This window comes from Erpetoichthys calabaricus, chromosome 17 (genome assembly GCF_900747795.2).
Source record: "Erpetoichthys calabaricus chromosome 17, fErpCal1.3, whole genome shotgun sequence".
Taxonomy (NCBI): domain Eukaryota; kingdom Metazoa; phylum Chordata; class Cladistia; order Polypteriformes; family Polypteridae; genus Erpetoichthys; species Erpetoichthys calabaricus.
In genome coordinates this window covers 86,552,580-86,575,489 of record NC_041410.2, presented here as the reverse complement: position 1 = coordinate 86,575,489, position 22,910 = coordinate 86,552,580, and the positions used below count along the sequence as shown (strand labels likewise).

General features: G+C 33.2%; 1 protein-coding gene across 1 annotated transcript; it reads right to left on the bottom strand.

Moving 5' to 3' along the window:
- Positions 1-3,252: 3,252 nt before the first annotated feature.
- Positions 3,253-22,225, bottom strand: LOC114667966 (CDC42 small effector protein 2-like). Its single transcript, XM_028823523.2, has 5 exons — positions 22,071-22,225; positions 7,554-7,840; positions 4,625-4,726; positions 4,295-4,513; positions 3,253-4,047 (listed from the first exon to the last, which is right to left on the bottom strand). The coding sequence occupies exons 2-4, from the start codon at positions 7,605-7,607 to the stop codon at positions 4,442-4,444; spliced, it is 228 nt and encodes a 75-aa protein (XP_028679356.1). The 5' UTR covers positions 7,608-7,840; positions 22,071-22,225; the 3' UTR covers positions 3,253-4,047; positions 4,295-4,441.
- Positions 22,226-22,910: the final 685 nt, after the last annotated feature.

The window sequence follows — 22,910 nt, the reverse complement described above, 5'->3', positions numbered from 1 at the left end:
TGTATTTTGCAGTGACCATCAACACAAGCCAAGTCACTAGGAAAAGCAGAGATCGATCTAATACAGTGTCACGGATGAGCGGGGACACTGCCCGGCCAGGACGCCTGGACAGTCCCCGAGTTGGACGATACTTCTCCTCGGCCACGAGAGGGCAGCCGCCCGGGCCTAATTGGGGGCCACAGGAATGGAGCCAGGACACTCACCACTGTGAAATCGCTCCAGGGGCGCTGTACAATGGCTGACACTGCGCTCTGACCAGCCATGCGAAAACTAACAAATTCCTAATACAAGAAATTGTATAAGATGAAATAAAGAACAAAAAAAAAAATACACTGGTATCATGTGAACAATAGACACTTAAAACTAGCAAGTGAGCAGAATTTAATTCAGTTAATCACCTCCAGAAACAATCATTTATACTTTGGAGACTGCATGCTATATACTGTATGCCTAAGAAGTGTCTAAAATATCAATACAAAAAAATCTTTTAGAAAAGGTTATAAAATATCTATTTTTTGTTTTTACTGAATGTAGAGGCATAACCATGTCTTTGTATTCCAAATTCTGTTCCTTAGAAGCAAGGTTATTATAGTTAACGAAAACTAAAATCAAAACTGAAACTATTATTAAAAAAACATTTTCGTAAACTGAAATAAAATAATTAACAAAACCAAAATGAAAAACTAAAACTAACAAAACTATTAAAGTAGCTGGAAAGACTAACTGAAATAAAATAATAATTTACTAAAATATTTTTAGTTTTCATTTTTGAATTAATATTCTTGCCGTTAGTCTTTAACGCTTGTAAGTTTTAACTCTAAAACAGAAAGTCATCCACCACGTGCCGCCCGCATATATTCATCCAGTGAACGGCGGCTGGTGACTGAGGGCGGCTGTTCACACAGCATTTGCGGTGACAGAGCAAGCTGAGTGCGGGTGCGTAAAGCGTGAGAAATAGAAAGCGATTTCCATGCCGCCTTTCTTTGTGCTTGTTGTATCATCAAGATGTAATTCAAATGGCTGAAATCAGAATGTGCTGGTCAACGAAACGTTTACCATATGGACAGAAAAATCACGAGTGAGTAATGTCTCAGTTTATTTCTCAGGTGTCTGCTTTTTGTTAACAGCAATTCACAGCAATAGTAATCATGAAAAAATTCGACTTCGATATTTTGATGAGTCTTGACGTTATAGACTAACCAGTGTCCAACAATACTGTTTTTTGGAATTGTGTGTGTACGCGCACGCATGTATGTCTGTGTCTGCCTGTGTGTATAAACACAATAACTCAAAAACTCAACTAGATAGATGGATGAAATTCGGCATGTGGATGTTACACCACAATTATAGATCTGTATTAACTTTTGGGCCAAATCCATCACCCGGAAGTGGTACTTTACCTGAACACAGACTCTGCAGCTGTATGAAAAAAAAAAACGAGTATGATTTTTTCAACTTTACTTTTATAATAATTGTTCAATATATAATTAATTTGATTTGTTGTTGATGGTTCCTTAATGTACATAATATAAAAAATAATCATTGTCTTGCGGTTTACTCCTCAAATATCCATCCCCATATCTGAGCATACACGAAAGTTGAGGGGAGTCCACTCCCGGTTTTTGATAATAAAACGACACTGATCGAGAGACTGACTAGGTCATCGTACAAGATCAGCATATTGTTGCTGACCAATTACTTTTGCTTTAAAAACATTGTTTAACAACGAAGCGATACAAACAAAGGTAGAGAGTCTGACAAGTGATGAAAAACTAAACATACTAATGGGTTTTTGTATTTATTCCATATTTATTAATTTATCTTTTTTAGTTCATATTCACAACTCAAAATACCTGATATTGTGAATCTAATCCATTAGCAGAATTATATTTTAAAATATTTGTCTCCCTTTTTTCAATGTTTTTCTCTCTCAAAATAGATAGTTGAAATATCATATTCTTTTTGTTCTTAACATCAGCCATATCATACATATTGCATACCAGGGATTTATCCTGCCTTCAATCCAAACCTGCTGCGGTAGGCTCCAGATTTCCTGCAATCCTACTCTGGATAAACAGGTTTAGGTAATGTATATGTTGTTCTTAATCTCAGACACTGTCTCTGTTGCTTTATGCCTGTCCGTACTCCTATTACCTGCTCTTACTCTGCTCATTATCGGTTTACTGTCCTTTATGGTGGTCTGTTCAAGACTCGCTGTCCCTAACCTTGACACTAATGCTTGTTGTTCTTTGTTTCCCTCAATACAGCTAGGTGGGGTCTGCACACTCATTCAAGTCTAAGAGCCCTGTTCTTCCTAAGCCCCTGTGATTTTCATGAGAAAATATTTTTAAAATTATAAAATTGTGTAAAATTGTTCATATTCAGTGTCTAGTTTGATTATGCTTGTTTTTATCAGACAAAAACAAAACCAGATAGTAAACCAGGCAGTGTAGTAAGCTTCCACTAGCATTAAACTCGTATCCAAATCTGTTAAGTGTACAGTTCTGTCTGATTGTGACACAAAACTAACTCCGTAGGCGCTCCATGCCATAATTACTAAAACTGAAACTAATATATATAAAAATAAAATAGAAATGTCTTTGTGAAATAAAAACTAAACTAAAACTAAAAATACACGACGAAGGAAAACTAAAACTAAACTGAATTTCCAAGTAAGGTCAGAAAAAATATAGAAATAAAAACTAATATAAAAAGGCAAAACTATAATAACCTTGCTTAGAAGTAATCATGCCATTTCTGTGGCTTTGCATGCACATGGTTGCATAAGAAGTTGTATGAAAATATTACAAAATTTGTAAAGTAGTAGCAGGCCACAAGTTACGCCACTCGTCATGCACTACCCTTTGCACATGATGCATTTTGGGAGATGTTTTCCATGGCAACCCTGGTAAATGAATGCAACCTTCACATTTTCATCATGCCAAATGTGCATGTCTTCACTGCACTGCATGTCTTTATTTTGACAAGGTTCATCCCCCTTACCCAGGTTGCAGCACATTCCAACACAGTGAGAAAAATCCAACAGAGTTAGTTTGTTTACAGCTGGGGGAAAAAAAAAAAAGAGTGAAAGCACAGCACAAAAAGGAAAAGGTGCTAATAGAAATGTAGTGTATGCATTACTTAACTGCAATACAATTAAATCAAATTAGTCCCAATTACTCATTTCCCCTAGTACTTTGCTTCCCAAAATGATCCTTGTGGATTTGTGGTGACCAAGAAAAAAATAACTAGTTAAAAATAATAAAATGACAATTTATTAACGTACACAAATTTGAAACATTACAACCCAGTTCTGTTTTAAAATAAACAGAATTCAACAATGCAATGAAAGGCAAAAGTGGAAGTGCAATATACAATTTTACAGTGTCTATAAAGCAAAAGACATTACTGAATCTTCAAGTCTGTGATACATTTTTAAAATCAGATTTAACACTTTAGTGACCACAATTCCCTAATTACAATCTGTGAAATTAATTTTGTATAACTACACATATTCATTTTGAATTAACCGGACATCTTAAAGTGAAAAACATCAAAACACAACAGCCATTCAGTTTGGCATGTGCAGATCAAGTGGTCCAGCCACAACTTGGTAAAACACAAAATTTAATACTAGGCAAGTAAATAAATGGTCCCAAGCACTGCAAAAATAAAGGCTCGTCACAATACACGAGAAAGTGCTACATTATAGATGATCATTACACATTTAGCCAAGCCACTGAAAATCAACTCAAGTTTACAAATGTACTCTTATGGCTATGTCTAATACAGAATGACAATTTAAAATACAAGGGTAATATAAATTTTTTTAAGTCAATATGAATTAGAAAATTATGCTTCTCTACACCATGAAAAAAACCAAGATTTATGTAACTGTTATATACCACTAAACTGAACGTTCATTAAAAAAAATGAAAAAAGTAAAGATAAAAAAAATAAAAAGGAGATGAAAAGAAACTCTTTTAAAATGATGTACAAACTTTTTCCCCAGAATTTTGACTAGAAATTATGAAAAAAGAAGTAGTACTAGGGTGTTGTACCGTGTTAGCCATTATGAATGTAGAGAAAAGCCAAGCAAAATGACACCTTTTATTGGCTAACTAGAAAGATTACAATATGCAAGCTTTCGAGGCAACTCAGGCCCCTTCTTCAGGCAAGATCTTGCCTGAAGAAGGGGCCTGAGTTGCCTCGAAAGCTTGCATATTGTAATCTTTCTAGTTAGCCAATAAAAGGTGTCATTTTGCTTGGCTTTTCTCTGAAAAAAGAAGAAAACGTAAATGAAATGCAGCTGTAAACCATTATGATATGTTGTTAAATATAAAAAATTGAATGTAAAACAGCATTACCCACTATGCTGTCTGCATACAAAACAAAAAAAAAATACAATTTATATTTTACATTATAACTAACTGTACATGCCCTATTCATGAATGTTTGTTGCTTCACTTCCATATCCTCCTTTAGATTTCATTTGTTCCTGAAGTGTTGCAACCTTAAAAAAATAAAATAAAATTAGAAATTGCTTTTTACTGGCTGCAACTAAATCACAAATTAATTAAATGAAAGCTCTAAACTACTGATTTTAAAAAGGACATTTACTCACCGTCCCAAGTCCATTGCTCATATCCCCTGATCCCACATGTGTTGTGTGGACAAAGTTCATTGGTTCGCCAATCATAGAACGGTCTATTCTTCGTCTTCTCTTCTGCAATGCAAAACATGGTTTAGGTTGAAATATTTTATATGAAATTATAAAAACATTTAAGACTGAAACTTTACAGGTTGATGGTGACTGAAATTACTATTCTTTACAAGAAAAGATAAAAACACAAGACATCAAGCATCAATATTTTAATTAACACCAAATAATAAAAATCATTCTTCAAAACCTAATGAGTAATGTTGAAGGCAAGATATCTGAAATACATCTTTAAATGTGACTAGACACTGAAATAAATCTTTGAGTGGCACAGGTGTAAAATTGTGTACAACAGATGTACTTAAACCTGAAGTATATATCAATTTATATACAGTAGGAAAACAAATTCTAAAAAAAGTTACAAACTATAGCCTGTGAGTATTGGTTAACAGTGAAAACTACAATATTAAAAGAAACAGAATAAAATCCACAAAGTTTGCTATCAAGTTAGATTATGCATTATTATAGGCTGAAAATCCCATCAAACCACTTTCTTAATATTACATCGCATAAATCTAGCCAGCTTTAGCCTGTGCTGGTAGCATCATACACAAGCCTGGAACCAATACTGTATTCAGTGGCACTGGCAGTAAGGTACACCTTACTTCTATGAAAAACAAGTAGTATATTAATAAAAAAAAATCTTTTTGCAAGTAATTGGCAACTTTAAATTGCCTCAGATTGAATGTGGGTGTGTTTGAAAATGTGCCCTGTTGTGATGGACTGGTATTCAGTAGAGGTTTGTTTCGCCTTCTCATGCTATCAGGATGAGCTCCAGCCTCTATCACCATCCTTTTACTTAAACAGATTATCAGAACAGATAGACAGACATATGGGTTACACTATACAGAAACAAAAAATATGTAAAATGTAATTCTAACTATTGTCTAACTATTGATAAATGCACTTAAAATTCTCTGTAGTGATTTAAGTGTGTAATAATAATACAACAACATACTTTTTCTATCCACACAGAGCATTAAAAAACAATGCACTACCACAATCTGTAGGGCTTGTGATCTTAGATAGTGTAGTAGTATTTTAATTTTACCTGTTCAAACGATTTCTAGGTTTATAACACTGTTTAATACAGTCTTATCTGACATGTAAACATAAGCAAGATTATATTTAAATTCAAGTTTAACTTTACTGTGCTATGTATATAGTGCAATAAAATTTTGCTTTACATGCCTCCCACAGACCATTTTTAATATTACAATACAAACTGGAGACAATGAATACAACATCTTACATGAAATGCAACATAAAAATTAAGCAATAAAAATGTGCTTTGCCAACAACATGTTGTTAAGCATGCTCTTAACTGATGGCTTTTCTTTGTTATACTGCTCTGTATTATAAAACAAGTTTAAAGAGAAATGACAGAATAACAACAAAATAGGGGCAATAGCACATACATGCCACTTTTTCCTTTTATAAGGAGTAACTGAGTAAAACAAGAGTACCCTGGTTCCTGTTTCATTTCTGCTACAGTGCAAGTGTGCGGGTGTTGATGGACTGATTCTTACATTGTGCCTAGTGCTATCAGGATAGGCTCCTAAACAACCCTAAACTGGATTAAGTAGATTTGAGAATGGTTAGTGTCTGTGTGTTCATTCTGTGATGGCCTGGTGCCATATTCTGGGATTGGTCCTGCCTTGTACCCTATGTTGGCTGGGCCAGGCTCCAGGTACCTCACCACCCTACTCAGGATATAGCAGGTTTGGAGAATGGATGAATGGATGGATATTAAAATGTATATATGCTTTATATGTGTATGTTGCTTAGGTTTTATGCTACTATGTTTCATTATACACATTACATTCTATATATGATGTATTATCTATCTTTTGGCTGTTGTTGGTATTACTGTCACTAGTCTGAAGTTGACATACAATCAAGAATTTCATTGTACTATTCACACAACAGCAAACTTGAACTTAACACATTTTTTTACAATTCTATTCTGATAAAGATGTTTGTGTATGCAAAATGTATTTATTCTAGAGCTGCATAACCTCAAATTGTAAAAGCATAAAATGCCCGGAAATGTAAACTGCAGGTTTCAACTCTTAATTACAAATCTACCAGTCTTTACTAGATAATCATATTAGATTAGGATCAGTGGTAGCTTTGCTTCTTGTCAGACAGTAACAAATGCGTTAGAAGACAGATCTTACTTAATGCTTTAAAGGTTTATAATAGTATGCAAGTCTGTATGTTTTGTGACTGCATCTTACTTTAACAAGTATTTACTTTAGATTGTATGTTTTTCATTCCAACTACTACATCATCTTACTGTTTTAAAAAAATATTATATAAATATCATAATACATATATATTTCAGTTGAGTAGTCACTGTCATTCACTACTAACTGCAATGATCTTGGTGGCAGATAGGAAAGATTAGTCTTGAAAACAATTGTCTTCCTTTTCTCTCAATTTCTGAACAATTGACAATAATTCACTTCTAGAACATCTTGAGAATGTAAAAATGTCGGTTTACCTAAAAATTTAAATTTTACATTTTAAAAACATAACAGAATCTAAAATCTGAATTTTCATCTAAGCAATACCCAACACTTCTAAAATGTATTTTTCTGTAAGGAAAGTTATTTTATATATCATCAAGCCACCACTAAAAGTATTAATCCATGCAATGGAAATTAATTGAGCACGTGTTAATCTATTTAGTTTTAAACAAATATTACTTGTTATACAAATTAATCTGGAAAAACAACCTTTATTTTACAATATGTATTAAAAACAAGCCCAAAATTGTTAAACTAACAAACATCTCAATCTATATGCATTTATGTTGTTCTCTACTTACTGGCTGTGGTTGTTCTGCAATGCAGCAACTGAAACAAACCCAAAATTCGGTCATGCTGTATGTCTGCAGTGCTCGATTAAAAAAAAAAAAAAAGCACTACTTCCTGACAGTACAAAAATATTCACGTCTGTCACACAAAGATTCTACCATGAACGGAAGTCTTGATGAAAATAAAAACAAAAACAACAAAATAAAAAGACAGATCTTTCTTCTTCCTTTAACAGAGGTTTTTGCCCAGGTTTCCAACTGACTGGTGAAAAGAATACCAATGACTGCTGGATGGACATCTGAAACAAATAACAAAAAATATCTGTTTAGAGACAAAAGAAAACATTAAAAAAGTTTGATAAAAATCTTTATTACAAATCATTCCTCTGCATTTCAAGTATTTCAATTAATTTGCTACTGTATTTATTTTAATTCATTCCCTGATACAGGCTCATAATTTAAGTACAAAGATCTACTGCTTAATATATTGAATTATACTAAAAAGTACACTTGGTCTGCCTTTTTATCTTAAGTAGAATGTTTAAGTTCTGTAAATTATATTTATTTTGTGCATGACTAGCCAAACTCTTTTTGCTTGACTTAAATTATCTTAAAAAACAAGTATTATATTTAAGTAGTAAAAATTTTCACCCACCCATCTCATAACAATAAGTTCAACGTATAAAAAAAACTTAAAGGAAAACATTCATATGAAGAATGTTTAAAATTGTCACTGTTTAAGCAGCATCAGTCTTAAGAAGCTAAAGATTATGATCAATTTAGAAACTATCATTTTTTGCTAATTTTAAAATCAGCGTTTTAAAATGAGAATGCTTTCCCTTGAAAATATTTATGATGATAGATTGAACTCTCGGCCAGGACATCACAAAAACAATATACAGTATATATTTCTACTTGGTTCCAAATATGTTGAAACTAACAGCTTCACACGGGGAAAATCTACTAATAATGCATATACTTATGCAAAGTATTCACATTCTGTAGTCCTGATAATCCTGATAAAACAGAAATCTTATTAGTTGGTACCAGATCTATTCTCTCTACCCTTCATTGGCTAATAAATGACGTCAACGGGATCCTGGTTGAACCCTCAGCATCAGTCCATAATTTGGGTTTTTGTTTTTTTTTGATCTTTGATCAGCTTCTTACTTTTCAACCACACATTAGTTCAATAGTACAGATAGCTATTTTTCCATCTTCATAACATTGCTCGTGTGCATTTTTTCCTCAGTGTGAAGGATACTGAAACACTGATTTATGCTTTCATTACTACCCGTCTCTGGACTATTGCAATGCATTGCTTTATGGCATCCCGACTAAATATATCAATAGATTACAGTATGTTCAGAATTCTGCTGCTCATCTACTAACACACACAAAAAATCTGCTCACATCACTCCTGTCCTTTATGATTTGCATTGGTTACCAGTCTTTTCAAGAATCAAATATAAAATTATTCTTCTCACCTTTAAAGCCCTTCACGGTTTAAGTCCGATGAGTGTAAGGAAGCAGCAGCTCAGACAGATAATGAGGGACTACTTACTCATTGTACCTAAATACAGGTTAGTAACTATGGGTGGCAGAACTTTCTGTGATAGCCCCTAAAATTTAAAATGCTCTTCCTCTTAGCCTTCACGAGGAAAAATCTATTATTCATTTCAAACTCCTGTTAAAAACACATCTCTTCAATGAGTATTATTCATTTTCTTGTATAAATTTCTATTGTCTTGTTAATATGTTTATTGAACTGTAAAGTGTCCTTGAGTGTATGAAAGGTGGCACATAAACATTATTATTATTATTATTATTATTATTATTAGTTATATCCCAATGCAGCAGGCCACTAGTAAGTGCTTCTGGTAGCAAAACCTTTTCTAGCTTAATAAAAGCATTTTGGGTTTAAAGGTCCAATGTGGCTGCTATTCAACATTGATGATTGATTGATGAATTCCTACATTGAGCTATAAATGGCTGCTTCTAACAAGGGACATTTAAACTTGGAGCTGAAAGCAGATTAAACAATTTCTAGATCGAAGGGAAAGTAAGAAAACAGGCTAGCAGCCCAAATAATGAGATAGATTTAAAATAATGTTGCATGAAATCCAATCAGGGCAGAAGCCAGTTTTACATGTTCATTAAAACCCAAATGACACAGTAAATATATCAAAACCAAGATAGTTTCTGGTACTTTGCACATCCTGAAACCTAGAGCCAAATTTCCAGTCCCCATACCCCCCCCCCCCAATTACAAGTAGTAATGTGGATTAGATTAATGACTCTGTGTGTGTAAAAATGAGAGTTCCCTGCAACAGATCAATTTACCGTCCAGTTCTGTTCTTGGTGGCCTTGGTTGCAAGGCACGTATGGAAAATTAAACAATCAGTTCATTATAATCCTGATAACAGTAGCTGGCTTCTTTGTTATAATGAATGATTTTTTAAGTGACAACCACTGGTAAAGTCACAAAATTTAAATTGCAAAAAAGGCATGCTTGCACTCTGCACACAAGAGGAGGAGAGAAAATGTAATTTTTCAGTGCTGAAAGGAAACTAATTTGACAAGCACATTGCATAATCATATACTTACCGGTAGCTAAAATGCCAGCTACAACATCTATGGTACATTTCCATATTTAGTAAGTAATGAACATCACCTGAAAACTGCTGAGTATTTACCGGGTAAATCACTGCTTTTCTGTATTTTAGCAAACTGAACAGAAATGCATATGGAATGTAGTCTATAATTGATGTTTCTCATTCCAGGAAGGTACTGTACATGCAACTGTCAATAACAATGTCTTGATGGATGTTTCTGAACATTCCAGCTAAGTGAACATTTTATTACTGTTTCTTAACGCAGGTCATAAAAACAGCATCAAAATATCTTATGAAATATTGGCGTGTGTGCACATTTTTTAACAGATGGATATTTAAGATAATGTACTTTATACAAAGTTAAAGCCTAGATCTATATGTTATCATTTTTGAATAGCTGCAACTGCCAGTTTTATTCAGGATTCAAACAAATGTGGTATTTATGTTCCTGCTGGAAGGTAACTTAGAAGAACAAACAAACAAACGATTAAGGATAGATTCATTCTTCCATTTTTTGAATAGGCTTTGTCTAATACAGGGTATTTGGGAGCTGTAGTCTATTTTGGCAGCTTCAGGTGCAAGAGAAGAACCATTCCTTATTAGGAGACAAGTTTATTGCAGGGCACACTTCAGTGTACATCCATTCCAGGTCAACATAGTTGACAATAAATTAAAGATTAATGGCTTTAAATAAGAAATCAGAATACAAAACATGAACCATTGCAGACATTAAAAGAATCAGACAATTCCAAACAGACTTTGATTAAGCAGTTCATTGAACCCATGTCCACAGAGCTGTGAAGTAGCAATCCTGACTGTCACATGGACACCTGTCTATTATAATTTATACAATTGTTTGAAACATTTTGGTGTAATACTACAGAAAGCATACTGGAACAGACTTCAACAAGCACTTATTAAAAAAATTAAGTACATATTTATGGCTTTAAAATATAGTAGGTTCTAGTTAAATAATAATGCATATTTAAGATCACTATTAAACCATTTCATTTCATATTTATGTTTATGAAGTACATAATACAGAAGCTTCAAAGTGTTAAGACTTTGCAAAAAAAAAAAAAAGTTGACTTTGATGATTGTTCTGTATTTAGCAGTGTCCAAAATGAATAAAGTATATTAAAATAAAATCCAATTCCATTCCTTATTTATTTTTTTTTTTTTCATTCATTTGTGAAAAATAGGTGTCAATATAGATGTTTACTGGGTACTCCAGTTTACTTGCCACATTTCAAAGACGTATACATGTGCTTGATGCGGACAGAATAGGGTTTGGCTCCCCCAACCTTGTACTGGACTAATGGGTTTAAAATGGATATGTTGGTTTTTTTTTTTTATATCTTTGGGTTTTTACTAAAAATGCATCAACACATTAGGAGACATTACACTGAAGATGCCAATCTATTTTTTGATGTTTTATCTTAATTTTTTCAACTCTGTTTAAATCTTAATAAAGTTATTTGATGAATGTTAATTCTTTAAACTCAGCCCCACTGTTTTAAAACCACTGGCATGATTGTTCAATAATGCAAAATAAAAAAAAAAACTGCATAAAAATCACTTTTTTCCTGGATGCTATTACCAAAGCTCAGTGTTTCTGTTACAATGCTGTATTGCATACCCAGATACTACATTGCAATGTTTTTCTTTCATTCCTCAAAAATGGCCGAATTGCTCTATCATGGCAACACCTGCCCCCAACCCCCACGCCTTTCTTGAACGTCCTGATTCAATTGTGTACAATCTGACACACAGACTACTATCTACTAAATAAGAAGGGTGTTTGAACTTTCAAATGACACCACATTCCTCTTTCTATACGAGTAAAACAAAATTAATTCTCCAGTTGTAAAAATTCTGAAAGAGAAATGTTCAACCTTTATTTTATTTAATATATGACAACTGACAGAAAAGTAAAATGTGTATTAATATATGTTTCATTTACTGTATATGTTTTTGCACATACTGCATTACACAGACACACTGTTTAATCTTCAATTTAAGTGATTTGCAGAACCACTGCTAGCTAACAGACAGTGTTGTCTTCACTTCAAAACAATTATTTTAAGCTAATTACAAGAAAAAGCAGTATGACAGTTTTGCCATTGTAATTAAAAAAGAAAAAACCCAACACATTTGTACCGCTATGTTTAAAGAAGATGTTTATTATCAAAAATGAGATACGGACTGTGTGACAGACCTTATGTTGCATCTATTGCTATCCACTGCTCAAACAGCAGAAAATTAATACACCACATGGCATTTAAAAAAATATATAGCTTTTGTGATGGTATGATATTTTATTATTTTGTGACACTGTCATGACCGAATGTATCAGTTTTTAGACCTATTGCTTCTGTATGTATTTTGTTTTTCTACTGGCTTTCATTTTTCTTTGTAAATATGTACTAATCTCTCTGTAAACCTGCTCATCATCCATGGTCTACTGTCTTTTCATCTATGAGATTGCCATCAGCTATGCAATATTACTTGATGAAACTATTAAGAATATTCCATTTATTTTCTTGGTTTTATTATAAAATGATACTTGGTTTCAGACAAAACTCCTGCCTAGATTGTCTATGTACTTTTTACTGTTCTTACTGCTTTAAAAGGTAACCTTGTGTCATATAAAATGCCTTGTAATGGTGTGCTCTGTGGAAAGCACTATATGACAAAATTTGAATTTAAATAAGGTATTTGAAAATTCCAAAATAGACAGAAGGACTAAGCATCAACAGATAACTTAATAATTACTAAATAAACGAATATGAATGTGGCATGATGGCACTGTGATTGTGGGGGAACCATTTCAAAAAAAGGTGAGGATTATGTACAAAAGCATGGTAGCTGCAAATATGTATATACTAAAAATATACAAAGAAAACACTTTAACACATATTCCCATTATTACTCCTGATTACATTTATTAAATAAAGAAATCATTAAATAGTATTTGATGGTTTAAAAATTAAATAGAACTGGAACTATGATAAAACATTAGTTCCATTAATAAAATCACATTTTATGTATGAATTATATGAATTACCTGCACAACCAAAATGAATCTTGCTATTGTTACAAACCTTAATATTTCATTAAGATGTAAGGTCCCTATATTTTTTTAACGTTATTTAACCCAAGATGTTTATTCTCATTGATAATTAAATTTGAGCAAAAGCATCAGAATTGCCAGCACTGATGTCAGGACAGGAACCAAGATTTAGGAGAACTGAATTCATTCTACAAATCAACAAATGGCCCCATTTATGTTCACATACTGTTGGCATTGTGAAAAACAATGAAAATATAGTTATAAGTGACAGATATTTCTGTGTCTTTTTACTTTTCATTTGGTTGCCCAGACTAATGCTCATGCCACAGGAATGACACTCAGCAATCTGGGCAGATTTTGAAGGACTACTCCCCCTTTCTGTCAAGAGAAGCTACCTGAGTTAGTCTGCATACATGGTTAAATGTACACAAAGTGCCTCCAAATGAAACTGTGCAGGGCACAGTTCACTTGGAGAAGACCTGGGACACGATTATGCCTTCCAAACTGCCTTGAAACACCTGGTAGCACGAGAAACTGCTTCTAGACAAGAAAATTTGATCTTTGATACTACAGCAATTTGTACACAATGAACTGGCACCCCATAATTACTGGGATAGGCTCCAGGCCCCTTTGAAACCCTGGTCTGGATTAAGCAGGTTAGAAAAATAACATGATATAACAATGGAGTTAAAAAGTGTTTCTATACTTAATCATCATGAAAACTACACAGAGTTCGAGAATATAAACATTCAAATTTTAAAAAATCTCTCTATTTTGGCTATAAACAACAATATGACTAATAAGCATAATATATGTACAATCATTCTGTTTTAAATAGATACATTTGGGCAGTTATTTTTTTAAATTCCTTTTAAAATCTGTTCTTCTAATCATTTCCAGAACCATAATAATCCAACTACACAGCTGTGTGGAGCAGGATCCTGCCCCTGAACCATCAGGCATATGACAGACTCTAACACTGGACTGATGTCAGTCTACTGCAGGATATACTCTTAACACATAATCACAAAATGGGATAGTTTAAAGTGGCCAAACAACCTAACCTGTGTGTCCCTGGGATCTACAAGGAACACTTGAGTAATTTAAGCGAAATACCCATTTAAAATAATTTACAAAAACATGTCTAATATCAATTAACCTTTCATTCTAATGAAACTGAAGTAAAATAACATTATTAAGCATGCTTATTCCAATTCATGTAGACCAGGGCCAAATCACTCTATAGCAGATGACACTTTATACTGCTTTTGGTGATGTTATTTGTAAACTGCAGAAGACAGACACTTTTCTGGTAAGTATGACCATCTGCACTGAGACATCCAACTTGTGCAATTTCAGTGAGAATTAAAAAAAATGCTGAATATGTCTTCGAATGCAAAAATAATGAAAGACCAATACATTTTTAAAATAAAACACATGTAACTCGGCCTATATTACAATCAGATATTTACGCTTATACAGCATGTGACTAACAGTCCATTTTAGCCAAGTAATTATTATTTAAGGTGAAATGTGTACTTTAAATTCTCTTTTATGATGTTTCCTTATTTACTTAGTGTCTAATGTCCTTTAAAGGAAAAAAGTACACTATTCATAACAACTTAAAAGTAACAGAACAGGAAGTGGTAAGATGCTCTCAGTCATACCACTTAATAAAGATGATGACAAACATACAGCCACAGCAAGTTTCCACAAATGTTGTGCTTTATAGTAGATTCAGCAAAACACCAAGGGTATAATTTTATTGATAATTGCAATATGGAATCAATTGAATTTGTTTTTACTTTATATGTAAAACACTTTAAAGAAATATGTTACTTTTGCTCAAGTCAGACAATTTCAAAAAGATTTCTTTAACTGGGAAGCACTCACAGCAAGCAGGTCATGTTCAATTAAACATCACTGCTGCTGTAAAAGTTACATGTCTTAAATAATATTTTCAGGAAAGCTATGGAGGCAAGCTAAGTTAAGGGGATCATTTTTTAAAATAAGAGAATATTAATTTGGTCCACATCAATGCTGTCAGTAAAATGTAAAAAGCCAAAAGTATTAATCATTAACTTCAATGAAAATGAAAAGCACAAGATACTGCAAGCCTGTCAAATTTGACAGTAAGAGCTTCAAACTCTAATTTAAAAAATAAGGCATTCTTACATTTGTAAATCATTAGAACCAACTTTCTATGTTCTTTGGCTTCCACTCATTTCTGAAATGCACAAAAGGTTAGGTTTGATAAGCTACAAATTAGCTCCGAGTAAGAGAATGTTAATGTATGCAAGAATGTGTCCTGCAAAGAGCGGGTTCTGATCAGGCACTGCCTTGTGCATGGTGTTTCTAGAGCAGGCTCCAAATTCAAAATAATTGACTAATCACATTCATAAAATGGTGAGATGAATAAATGCATGATATTTATAAAGATCTGAATAATATATCTCGATTATAATAAAAAAATCCTGGGACGGCACATGACTTTTTCAGAGAGATACTTTCACGTCCCGCAAGACGAGACTTTGTGCCAAGAGATTTAACCATGCCCGGGGCCGGAAATAAAAGATAAAGAGTAGATGACAAAGTAGAACGTTGTAAAGAATTCAAAAACGTTGGTGCGATACACATGCAGAGCAGGTTAGAGATAATGAAAGTAGTAAAATTTGAAAGTCTCAAAAAAAATTTTAGTAAAGATCGCATTAGCGCAAAGAAACGGAAATTATTACTCGGGGAAATAACGGAACAGCGAAAAGTGATTGAATATATTGTGCGGATTTAAACCTTAAGTCGGAGACTTGTAGATCATCTAAATCGTGTTGCCATCAAGGAAAAAAAAAGTAGTGTTTCTTCCCAATGAAGAGGCATATTCTCGAGAATTAAAAGATTTGTTGTTTGGTGAAAGTGAAATCTACATACACGAGCAGCAGAGACGTGAAGTGGCTGGCGCGTAGTGCAGGCAGGGGGTGAAGTCCCCTAGTTTATTTATGTTTAAAACAATACACATGGTGAACAGACAACTCTGCCAATGTCAACCTTTTCATCAAGAATGCTAAGTCTGCTTACTGGCATAAAGCAGGTTGCTTGGCTTAATGATACCATGTCAATAACCAAATTTTAACAACAGGAAAAGTAAAGAACTATTTGTCAATTTCTGGATACAAGGATGGAGCCACATTCACATTCATGTTATTAAAGATAGATGTTTCAGGTTTTTGAGCACTCTCAAAACTATCTCATTTTGGCCCGACCAACTAGCTACAATAACAGAAAAAACTCATTAAAATATAGGCACTAGAAGAAGCTGATGTCTTCATTAATACTTTGCATGTTTATAATAAGTGTTCAAGAGAAATCAGCTTAGCACCTGTTTCACAATCATGCATTGCAGTAGTTTTAAATGTAAAGCAGTACAGAAGCTGATGAAGACAGTCCCAAATAACCAAGTATATGGTCATGCATTTTTCTAAAGGAATATTAAAATCTTGTAGCTTTTCCTTTTCAACATCTGTAAATACCCTTGCCTATACTAATGTTTGTAGTTTATGCGTACATATTTTTTATAACTGATGTCTGGTCTTTTAAAGGTCTGATAAATACTGTAATAATGTTAACACTGTATTCCCAGATGATTCATTTCTTTCTTTTGAAAGTTAAAAAGAGAGTAGGCATTCTATTTTTTGCTAACATATTAGGAAACAGTCTAGAAAAACTGCCAGATTTAGTAATGATTTCATTAACTTTCACTAAAAAGGAGTTTGTGTTCAACAGTTGATAAACAATTACAGTATTACTGTACATCCACACTAAATATTAAATACAATGTTACAATTAAAAATAAAGAGATGACCTAAAACATGTAGTGAAAGAAACCAAGTTGAGAGACAAAAAAGGAGAAATTGAAGAGAATCCAAATGATTAAACAAAAGGGCATTGGGTCAAAAGAAAAATCACATGAATTTTAAAGACATGATACCAAGAGCAAAAAAGAGCAATGCATGAAAAAGAAAAAAAAAAGGGGGCATCTAAAATTTGTAAAAAATAGGCAAGTAAATGTACAATAATTCCACATTAAGAACTGAGCACAAATGAAAAATTATCCATTGTTATTAACATATGCTTCAATTAAACAGTTTTCAGAGTAACACAAGTAAAATGCAATACGATTTTGACATTTTGATAAATTTTGTAGAAAAATAATAGCACACTTCAGTCATACTATGACTTGTCAGAAGGTTTCAGCAATAAGCTAAAAAAAACACACCAATAACTCATCTGTGATCTTGTTTTATAAGATATTTCAACATGGCATGATATCATCACGAATCCTCCCTGTTTCCTGTCTCTTTCACACCTTTAACCTCGTCCCCTAATGTTTAACAAAGCAAAGCATGCAAGCTGTATGTAAACAGTCACGTTGTCCAAAATGGTCTTTGCAGGAAGAACTTTATATTAAAAAACAAAAAAGTGGTTTTCTTAGCTTTTTATACAAACTAGATGCTTCCTGAACCTGTGAAATAATGCTGTCATTTTTCAAAATTAGGTTCACTGCTTACCAGCAAAACTTATTTCAAAAATAGAACTAGACTACTAAAATAAAGAAATATTAAAATAATCTTGTATTTCTGGTTATAGATTTTTTTTTTTTTTTTTTTAAATCGAGCTGTACAAAAAATCTCAGCTATACTGTATGGCCACGTTTTACATTTTTAGAAAAACAATTTAACATAAAATACTAACAGCTTAGATCTGCATTTTTCAAGCAAGGAAAAAGAATTTTACCATCACAAGGGCAATATTGTATATCACTTTGCCTCAGTGAACAGCTCAATACTTGTGCATTAAAAAAAAAATTCAAAGGAAAACCATAATGGCAATTAAATTGAATACCAAATCAGAACACTTATTAAATTCAGTGAAATTAACAATCAATATTAGTGTTTGCCTAGGTAGCACACTGAGCGCTCTACAGTAAAGAAATGATAGGATAGGTAAGATGGTGGAGTGATACTTACACTGTAGTACAGATCTTTAGATTTAAATCCAGTATAGCACAAAAGAGTAGTGTAACCATTATTAACTAATTTTTACATTTTACAGGACATTAATACTATAAAACATTTGTTTTTGAATTCATACAATTATATACTATTATAATAGTATATTATTCAATAAATACTATTATATACTATTAATATATGCGTCTTCATAACTAACCCCTGGGTAAACTCCCACAGTGAATGTAAGCACCACTTCCTTATAGATATATAGTACTGTATTTATACTTTACAGTGACTACTGGGTACTTTAAATAAAATTCATTTACCCATTGTTTTGACAAGGATACACAATAGGGTGTACAAAACATACATTTAAAGAATGAATTCATCAGTAGTTTTTTGTTCATTACATATTAAAATAACAAATTTGCTTCCTCTCTCTACAGGAAGAATGTGGCTTTATACCAGGAAGGGAAATTAGTAACATTTTTGAACACACTGGTATTTCAATGTAACAGGTATAGAAATTTACTTTTTCATTTAACAGCAACCTAAAAAAATATATACAAACATTAGTACCAAAAACTTCATTCTGCTGTAACTCATAATCATGTAATTTGCACCAGTTTTTTTTTTTTTAACTCAACTGCCTACGCTATAATTAAACTGCTATTATTTCTTGCTATTTTAATTTTGCTTGAATGAAAAGCACTCTATTGTGTTGTTTTCCTAGCATATCAGATTGTCAGAACTTACTTCCAATGAAGATTCTGCATCCACAAAATTACTTATTTCAAAATTTACTTTATACTGTACTGGCATTTAAAACACATCTTTTTATATGTGTATGTATGTCTTTGAAATACTAACTAGTCATAATTTAACGTCAATAGCTTCTGCTAATATGCATTTTAATAATGGCTCTGAGTGAAGCTATTATGAACTGCACAAAACAGAAATAACTCCAAAATTATTATCAATCATACACATCACTAGACAATAAATACAACACCACATTACATACAATAGTAGATGACAGATATATTACATACGCATCAGGTATACTCATTTAATTGTCACTAAAAGCAGAAGATAAGTAGTCTTATGACCAGAGGGTACAACCCATTGCTGTATTCAGTGGTGTGACTGCTAATTGTTTTGTACCATTTGCCAGAAAAACAGAAGAAGAAACTGGACTTTGTAGGATAGCTGAGGTCTTTAATGATACTGTTTAGTTTTCTAATGAAGCATATAATAGAAGTTATATCCTATATATTTATGGTATAATAACTAAAAGTTATTAATATCTATCAAATGTTTGATAACTGACAAATCTGCAAACCTGTGTTATTTTGCAATATACAAATTAGAACAGTACTGTACTTAAGTCAATCTACCATGAAATGCACAATGTAAAAAACTAAATTATACAAAATGGTTTCAGTCAGCTTTGGTGACATGTGTAACATTCAACTGAAAACTACAGTTAAACAATTTTATTATTTTCTGGGATCCAGAGGTGGTCATGTGGTGGGTGCGGCAATGCGCTGTAATAGCACATGCCCCTAAATTCTCTCTCTCCTAGATTTTTTTACTGCAAAGAGTCCAATCACCACCAAAACTCCCAAAAAACACATATTTTCTTTTGTTCTATGATGTATAACACTAGATGCATAAAATTTTAACACTTAACCCCACACAAAATTAAACTGATGCGCTAATATAATCCATAAGAAAATTAATATGTGAATAAAAGGTTTTTATTCAACTTTGTGTACACATGATAAAAAAAATTACACATAAGACAAAGCTGAACTTACATTTAACAGTTCCAATAACTAAGAAAAAATTTAATGATTAAAAACTATGTCTTAAAATTCTAACAGTTTGTGTGTAAATTACTACCATCAAATAACTTTTTCAAACTAAACTGGTGCATCATATTTCATAAATAATTATAATTATATTCTTGAACGAAAATAAATAAAACACAAAATGCATATGTTTCCATATTCAGTTCAATGTATAAAGTACACTTCTATGTATATGTCCAGCACACTATATACCAAATTGCATAGTTCCCACCTAGTTGCTAACTTGTGGAGAGTGTACTGGCACAAAAATGGCTGCCTTTGCATCATCCAAATGGATCCCACACATTGGTGGTTGAAATGGATCCCCAATGTCTATGTAAAGTGCTTCGAGTTTACAGAAAAGCAAGTAAATTACTTAAAATAGTCTCCTTTTTGTGCTTGAGCAACACCTTTATTACATTTCTTACTGATAAAATAAAATTGAATTACCGCAGCCACACATTAGAATGGTCTATCAGAAAAACGTTGCTTTCATAGTTGCCAGTCACTGCAGTATTTTTTTTATTATTTATTTATTAGAAACTCTGAGCCCAGTTAAGTACATACTTGCTATTGATGAAAAACTATTAGCAGACAATTTGAGAGTATTGAGCAAAGGAGGCTGCACACAGATTTCACGGCTTGCCGTTAATAAATCCATTTTTAGGACAGCTTATGAATAACTAAGTGGAACTTTTCTTTTGCCTACTTTCTGCTATGGTGTGAAAAGACTTATGTTGTGGAAGGAAACCACCCACCCACATTAAGACAACACCTGACAATCACCTAATATTTAAATTGTGAGTGCGTGTATCATATATTATATATTCATCCATCATCCAACTCGCTATATCCTAACTACAGGGTCACGGGGGTCTGCTGGAGCCAATCCCTGGCAACACAGGGCGAAAGGCAGGAAACAAACTCAGGGCAGGGCACCAGCCAACCACAATATATATATATCACACATACACTGGTTAGTATTTTAAAAATCACAAAGGTGCATCAAGTTCCTGAGGTTATTTGTCTTTTACCACAAAGTTCAGTTTCTGCTCACCAAGAAGTCACTTTAGGTGGATGTGCTTCAAATGCAATAACATATATACTGTATATGTAAAAAGTACACATTGCGACTGTAAATTATTGTGATCTTTTAAGGTATGGCATCTGCAATAGTTGTCATAGTATGAGTTTTTTTATTAGAATAAAATGGGAAAAATACAAACAAATAATAAATCTGATTAAGCGATCTGTTGTAATGAAAAAAAACGAAGACAACCTTCTTCTCACACACACACACACGCCATTTAATGATGTAAACGAACGTGCTATTTCTCGAAGAGAATGACGGGCTGCCGAGTACCGTAACGGTCGCTGAAGTAATAAACCATCTTTGAAAATCTTTGCCATGATCGCGCACGGGTTGGAGGCGAAGAAATATTTCTAGAAAAAAGAAGAGACTTTTAATTTGTAGATAATGAAAAATAATAACGTTCAACGTATTAAATATATCCAACTGTTTGTATAATCAGAATGAAATGTGTGACGAAGGCTACATCCATACAATAAAAATAAAAAATGAACGATTTTCTCGGTAACAGCAGGCCAATAACCCCAAGGCTCTGCTGCACAGTTAGCGTTCAATAAGGATGGAGCACAGGGGCTCGTAGCCGTATTATTTCTTTTCTATATCCACCTGCTACCAGAGTGGTCATTTTATCTTTTAAATCAATGGTAACTGTAAACGTTAAGGTCCCTACTCTTTATCAACCGCACGTTCGAATAATGGCACCCAGTAAAATCAAGCGATCGCTCAGTGCAGAGTTGCGCGGAGGAGTGAGAGGCACGTTCTGAAAGCACCTGTTTCCGCGTCCACTGCAGTGTTTTATTACAGTATTAAAACATGAAATACCGGCAAACGATATTAATATGTTCAGTTTCGCTTAACTTCCCCCCTAAATAATCACACTCATCACACTTACCTGAAACCTCCAACCAGTCTTGATATTCGTTCCTTCTCAATATCAAGTGCACCGTCGTCGAAAAGGTGCGAGCGATCGCTGCAGTGGTAGCCGGACTCTCCGCGGGCGGTGCGCAATGCCTCATGGGATTTGAAGGCTCTGAATTGAAAAGTCGACTGTGAAACACGGCGAAGGAAGTTCTTAGGCCAGCAGGCAACCAATTCATTTCAACGGGTGGCGCAGAACACTTGTAGAAGGGGAAAACCGAGGCTTCAGATCTTCACGACTTATGCGGAGTAGCATTTCCGGTAAAACTGCTATATTGTGCTCATTTTTGTAACAGAACAACTGAAAGTAATTTATGTCACCTGGCAACATTTGTTTCGCTTACTTCAAATTGTTTTTTAAACTATACAGTAATTTACGAGGGATTGAAGTCCAGCAACGATAAAGATTAAAAAAATCATTAAATGATTTGAGTGACTTACGAAATTGTTTCACAATGCATTTTGTATGCACTTTTACTAAAAAAATAAATTTTAACTTTATCCTGCCTGTTATTATGGTAATTGTATCACTTGATAATAAGTGTCTCCCCCCTTTTGGTGGGTAGTCAGTTTCTTTCTTTCCAGATTTTGAAAAAGGAACACGTCAAACTCATATATAAATACAGTGCCTTCAGAAAATATTCTGACCTCTTTTTCACATTTTTCAACCTGTCACCGTATTTAGTGGTGTGTTTATTAATTGTTGTTTGTCACCATTTCTCATGCCGTATTCTAGAACAAAGAAGAAATGTGACTGTGCAGGATGGTTGAGGTCTTTAATAAAACTATGTCCTTTTCTAATGTAAAATAATTA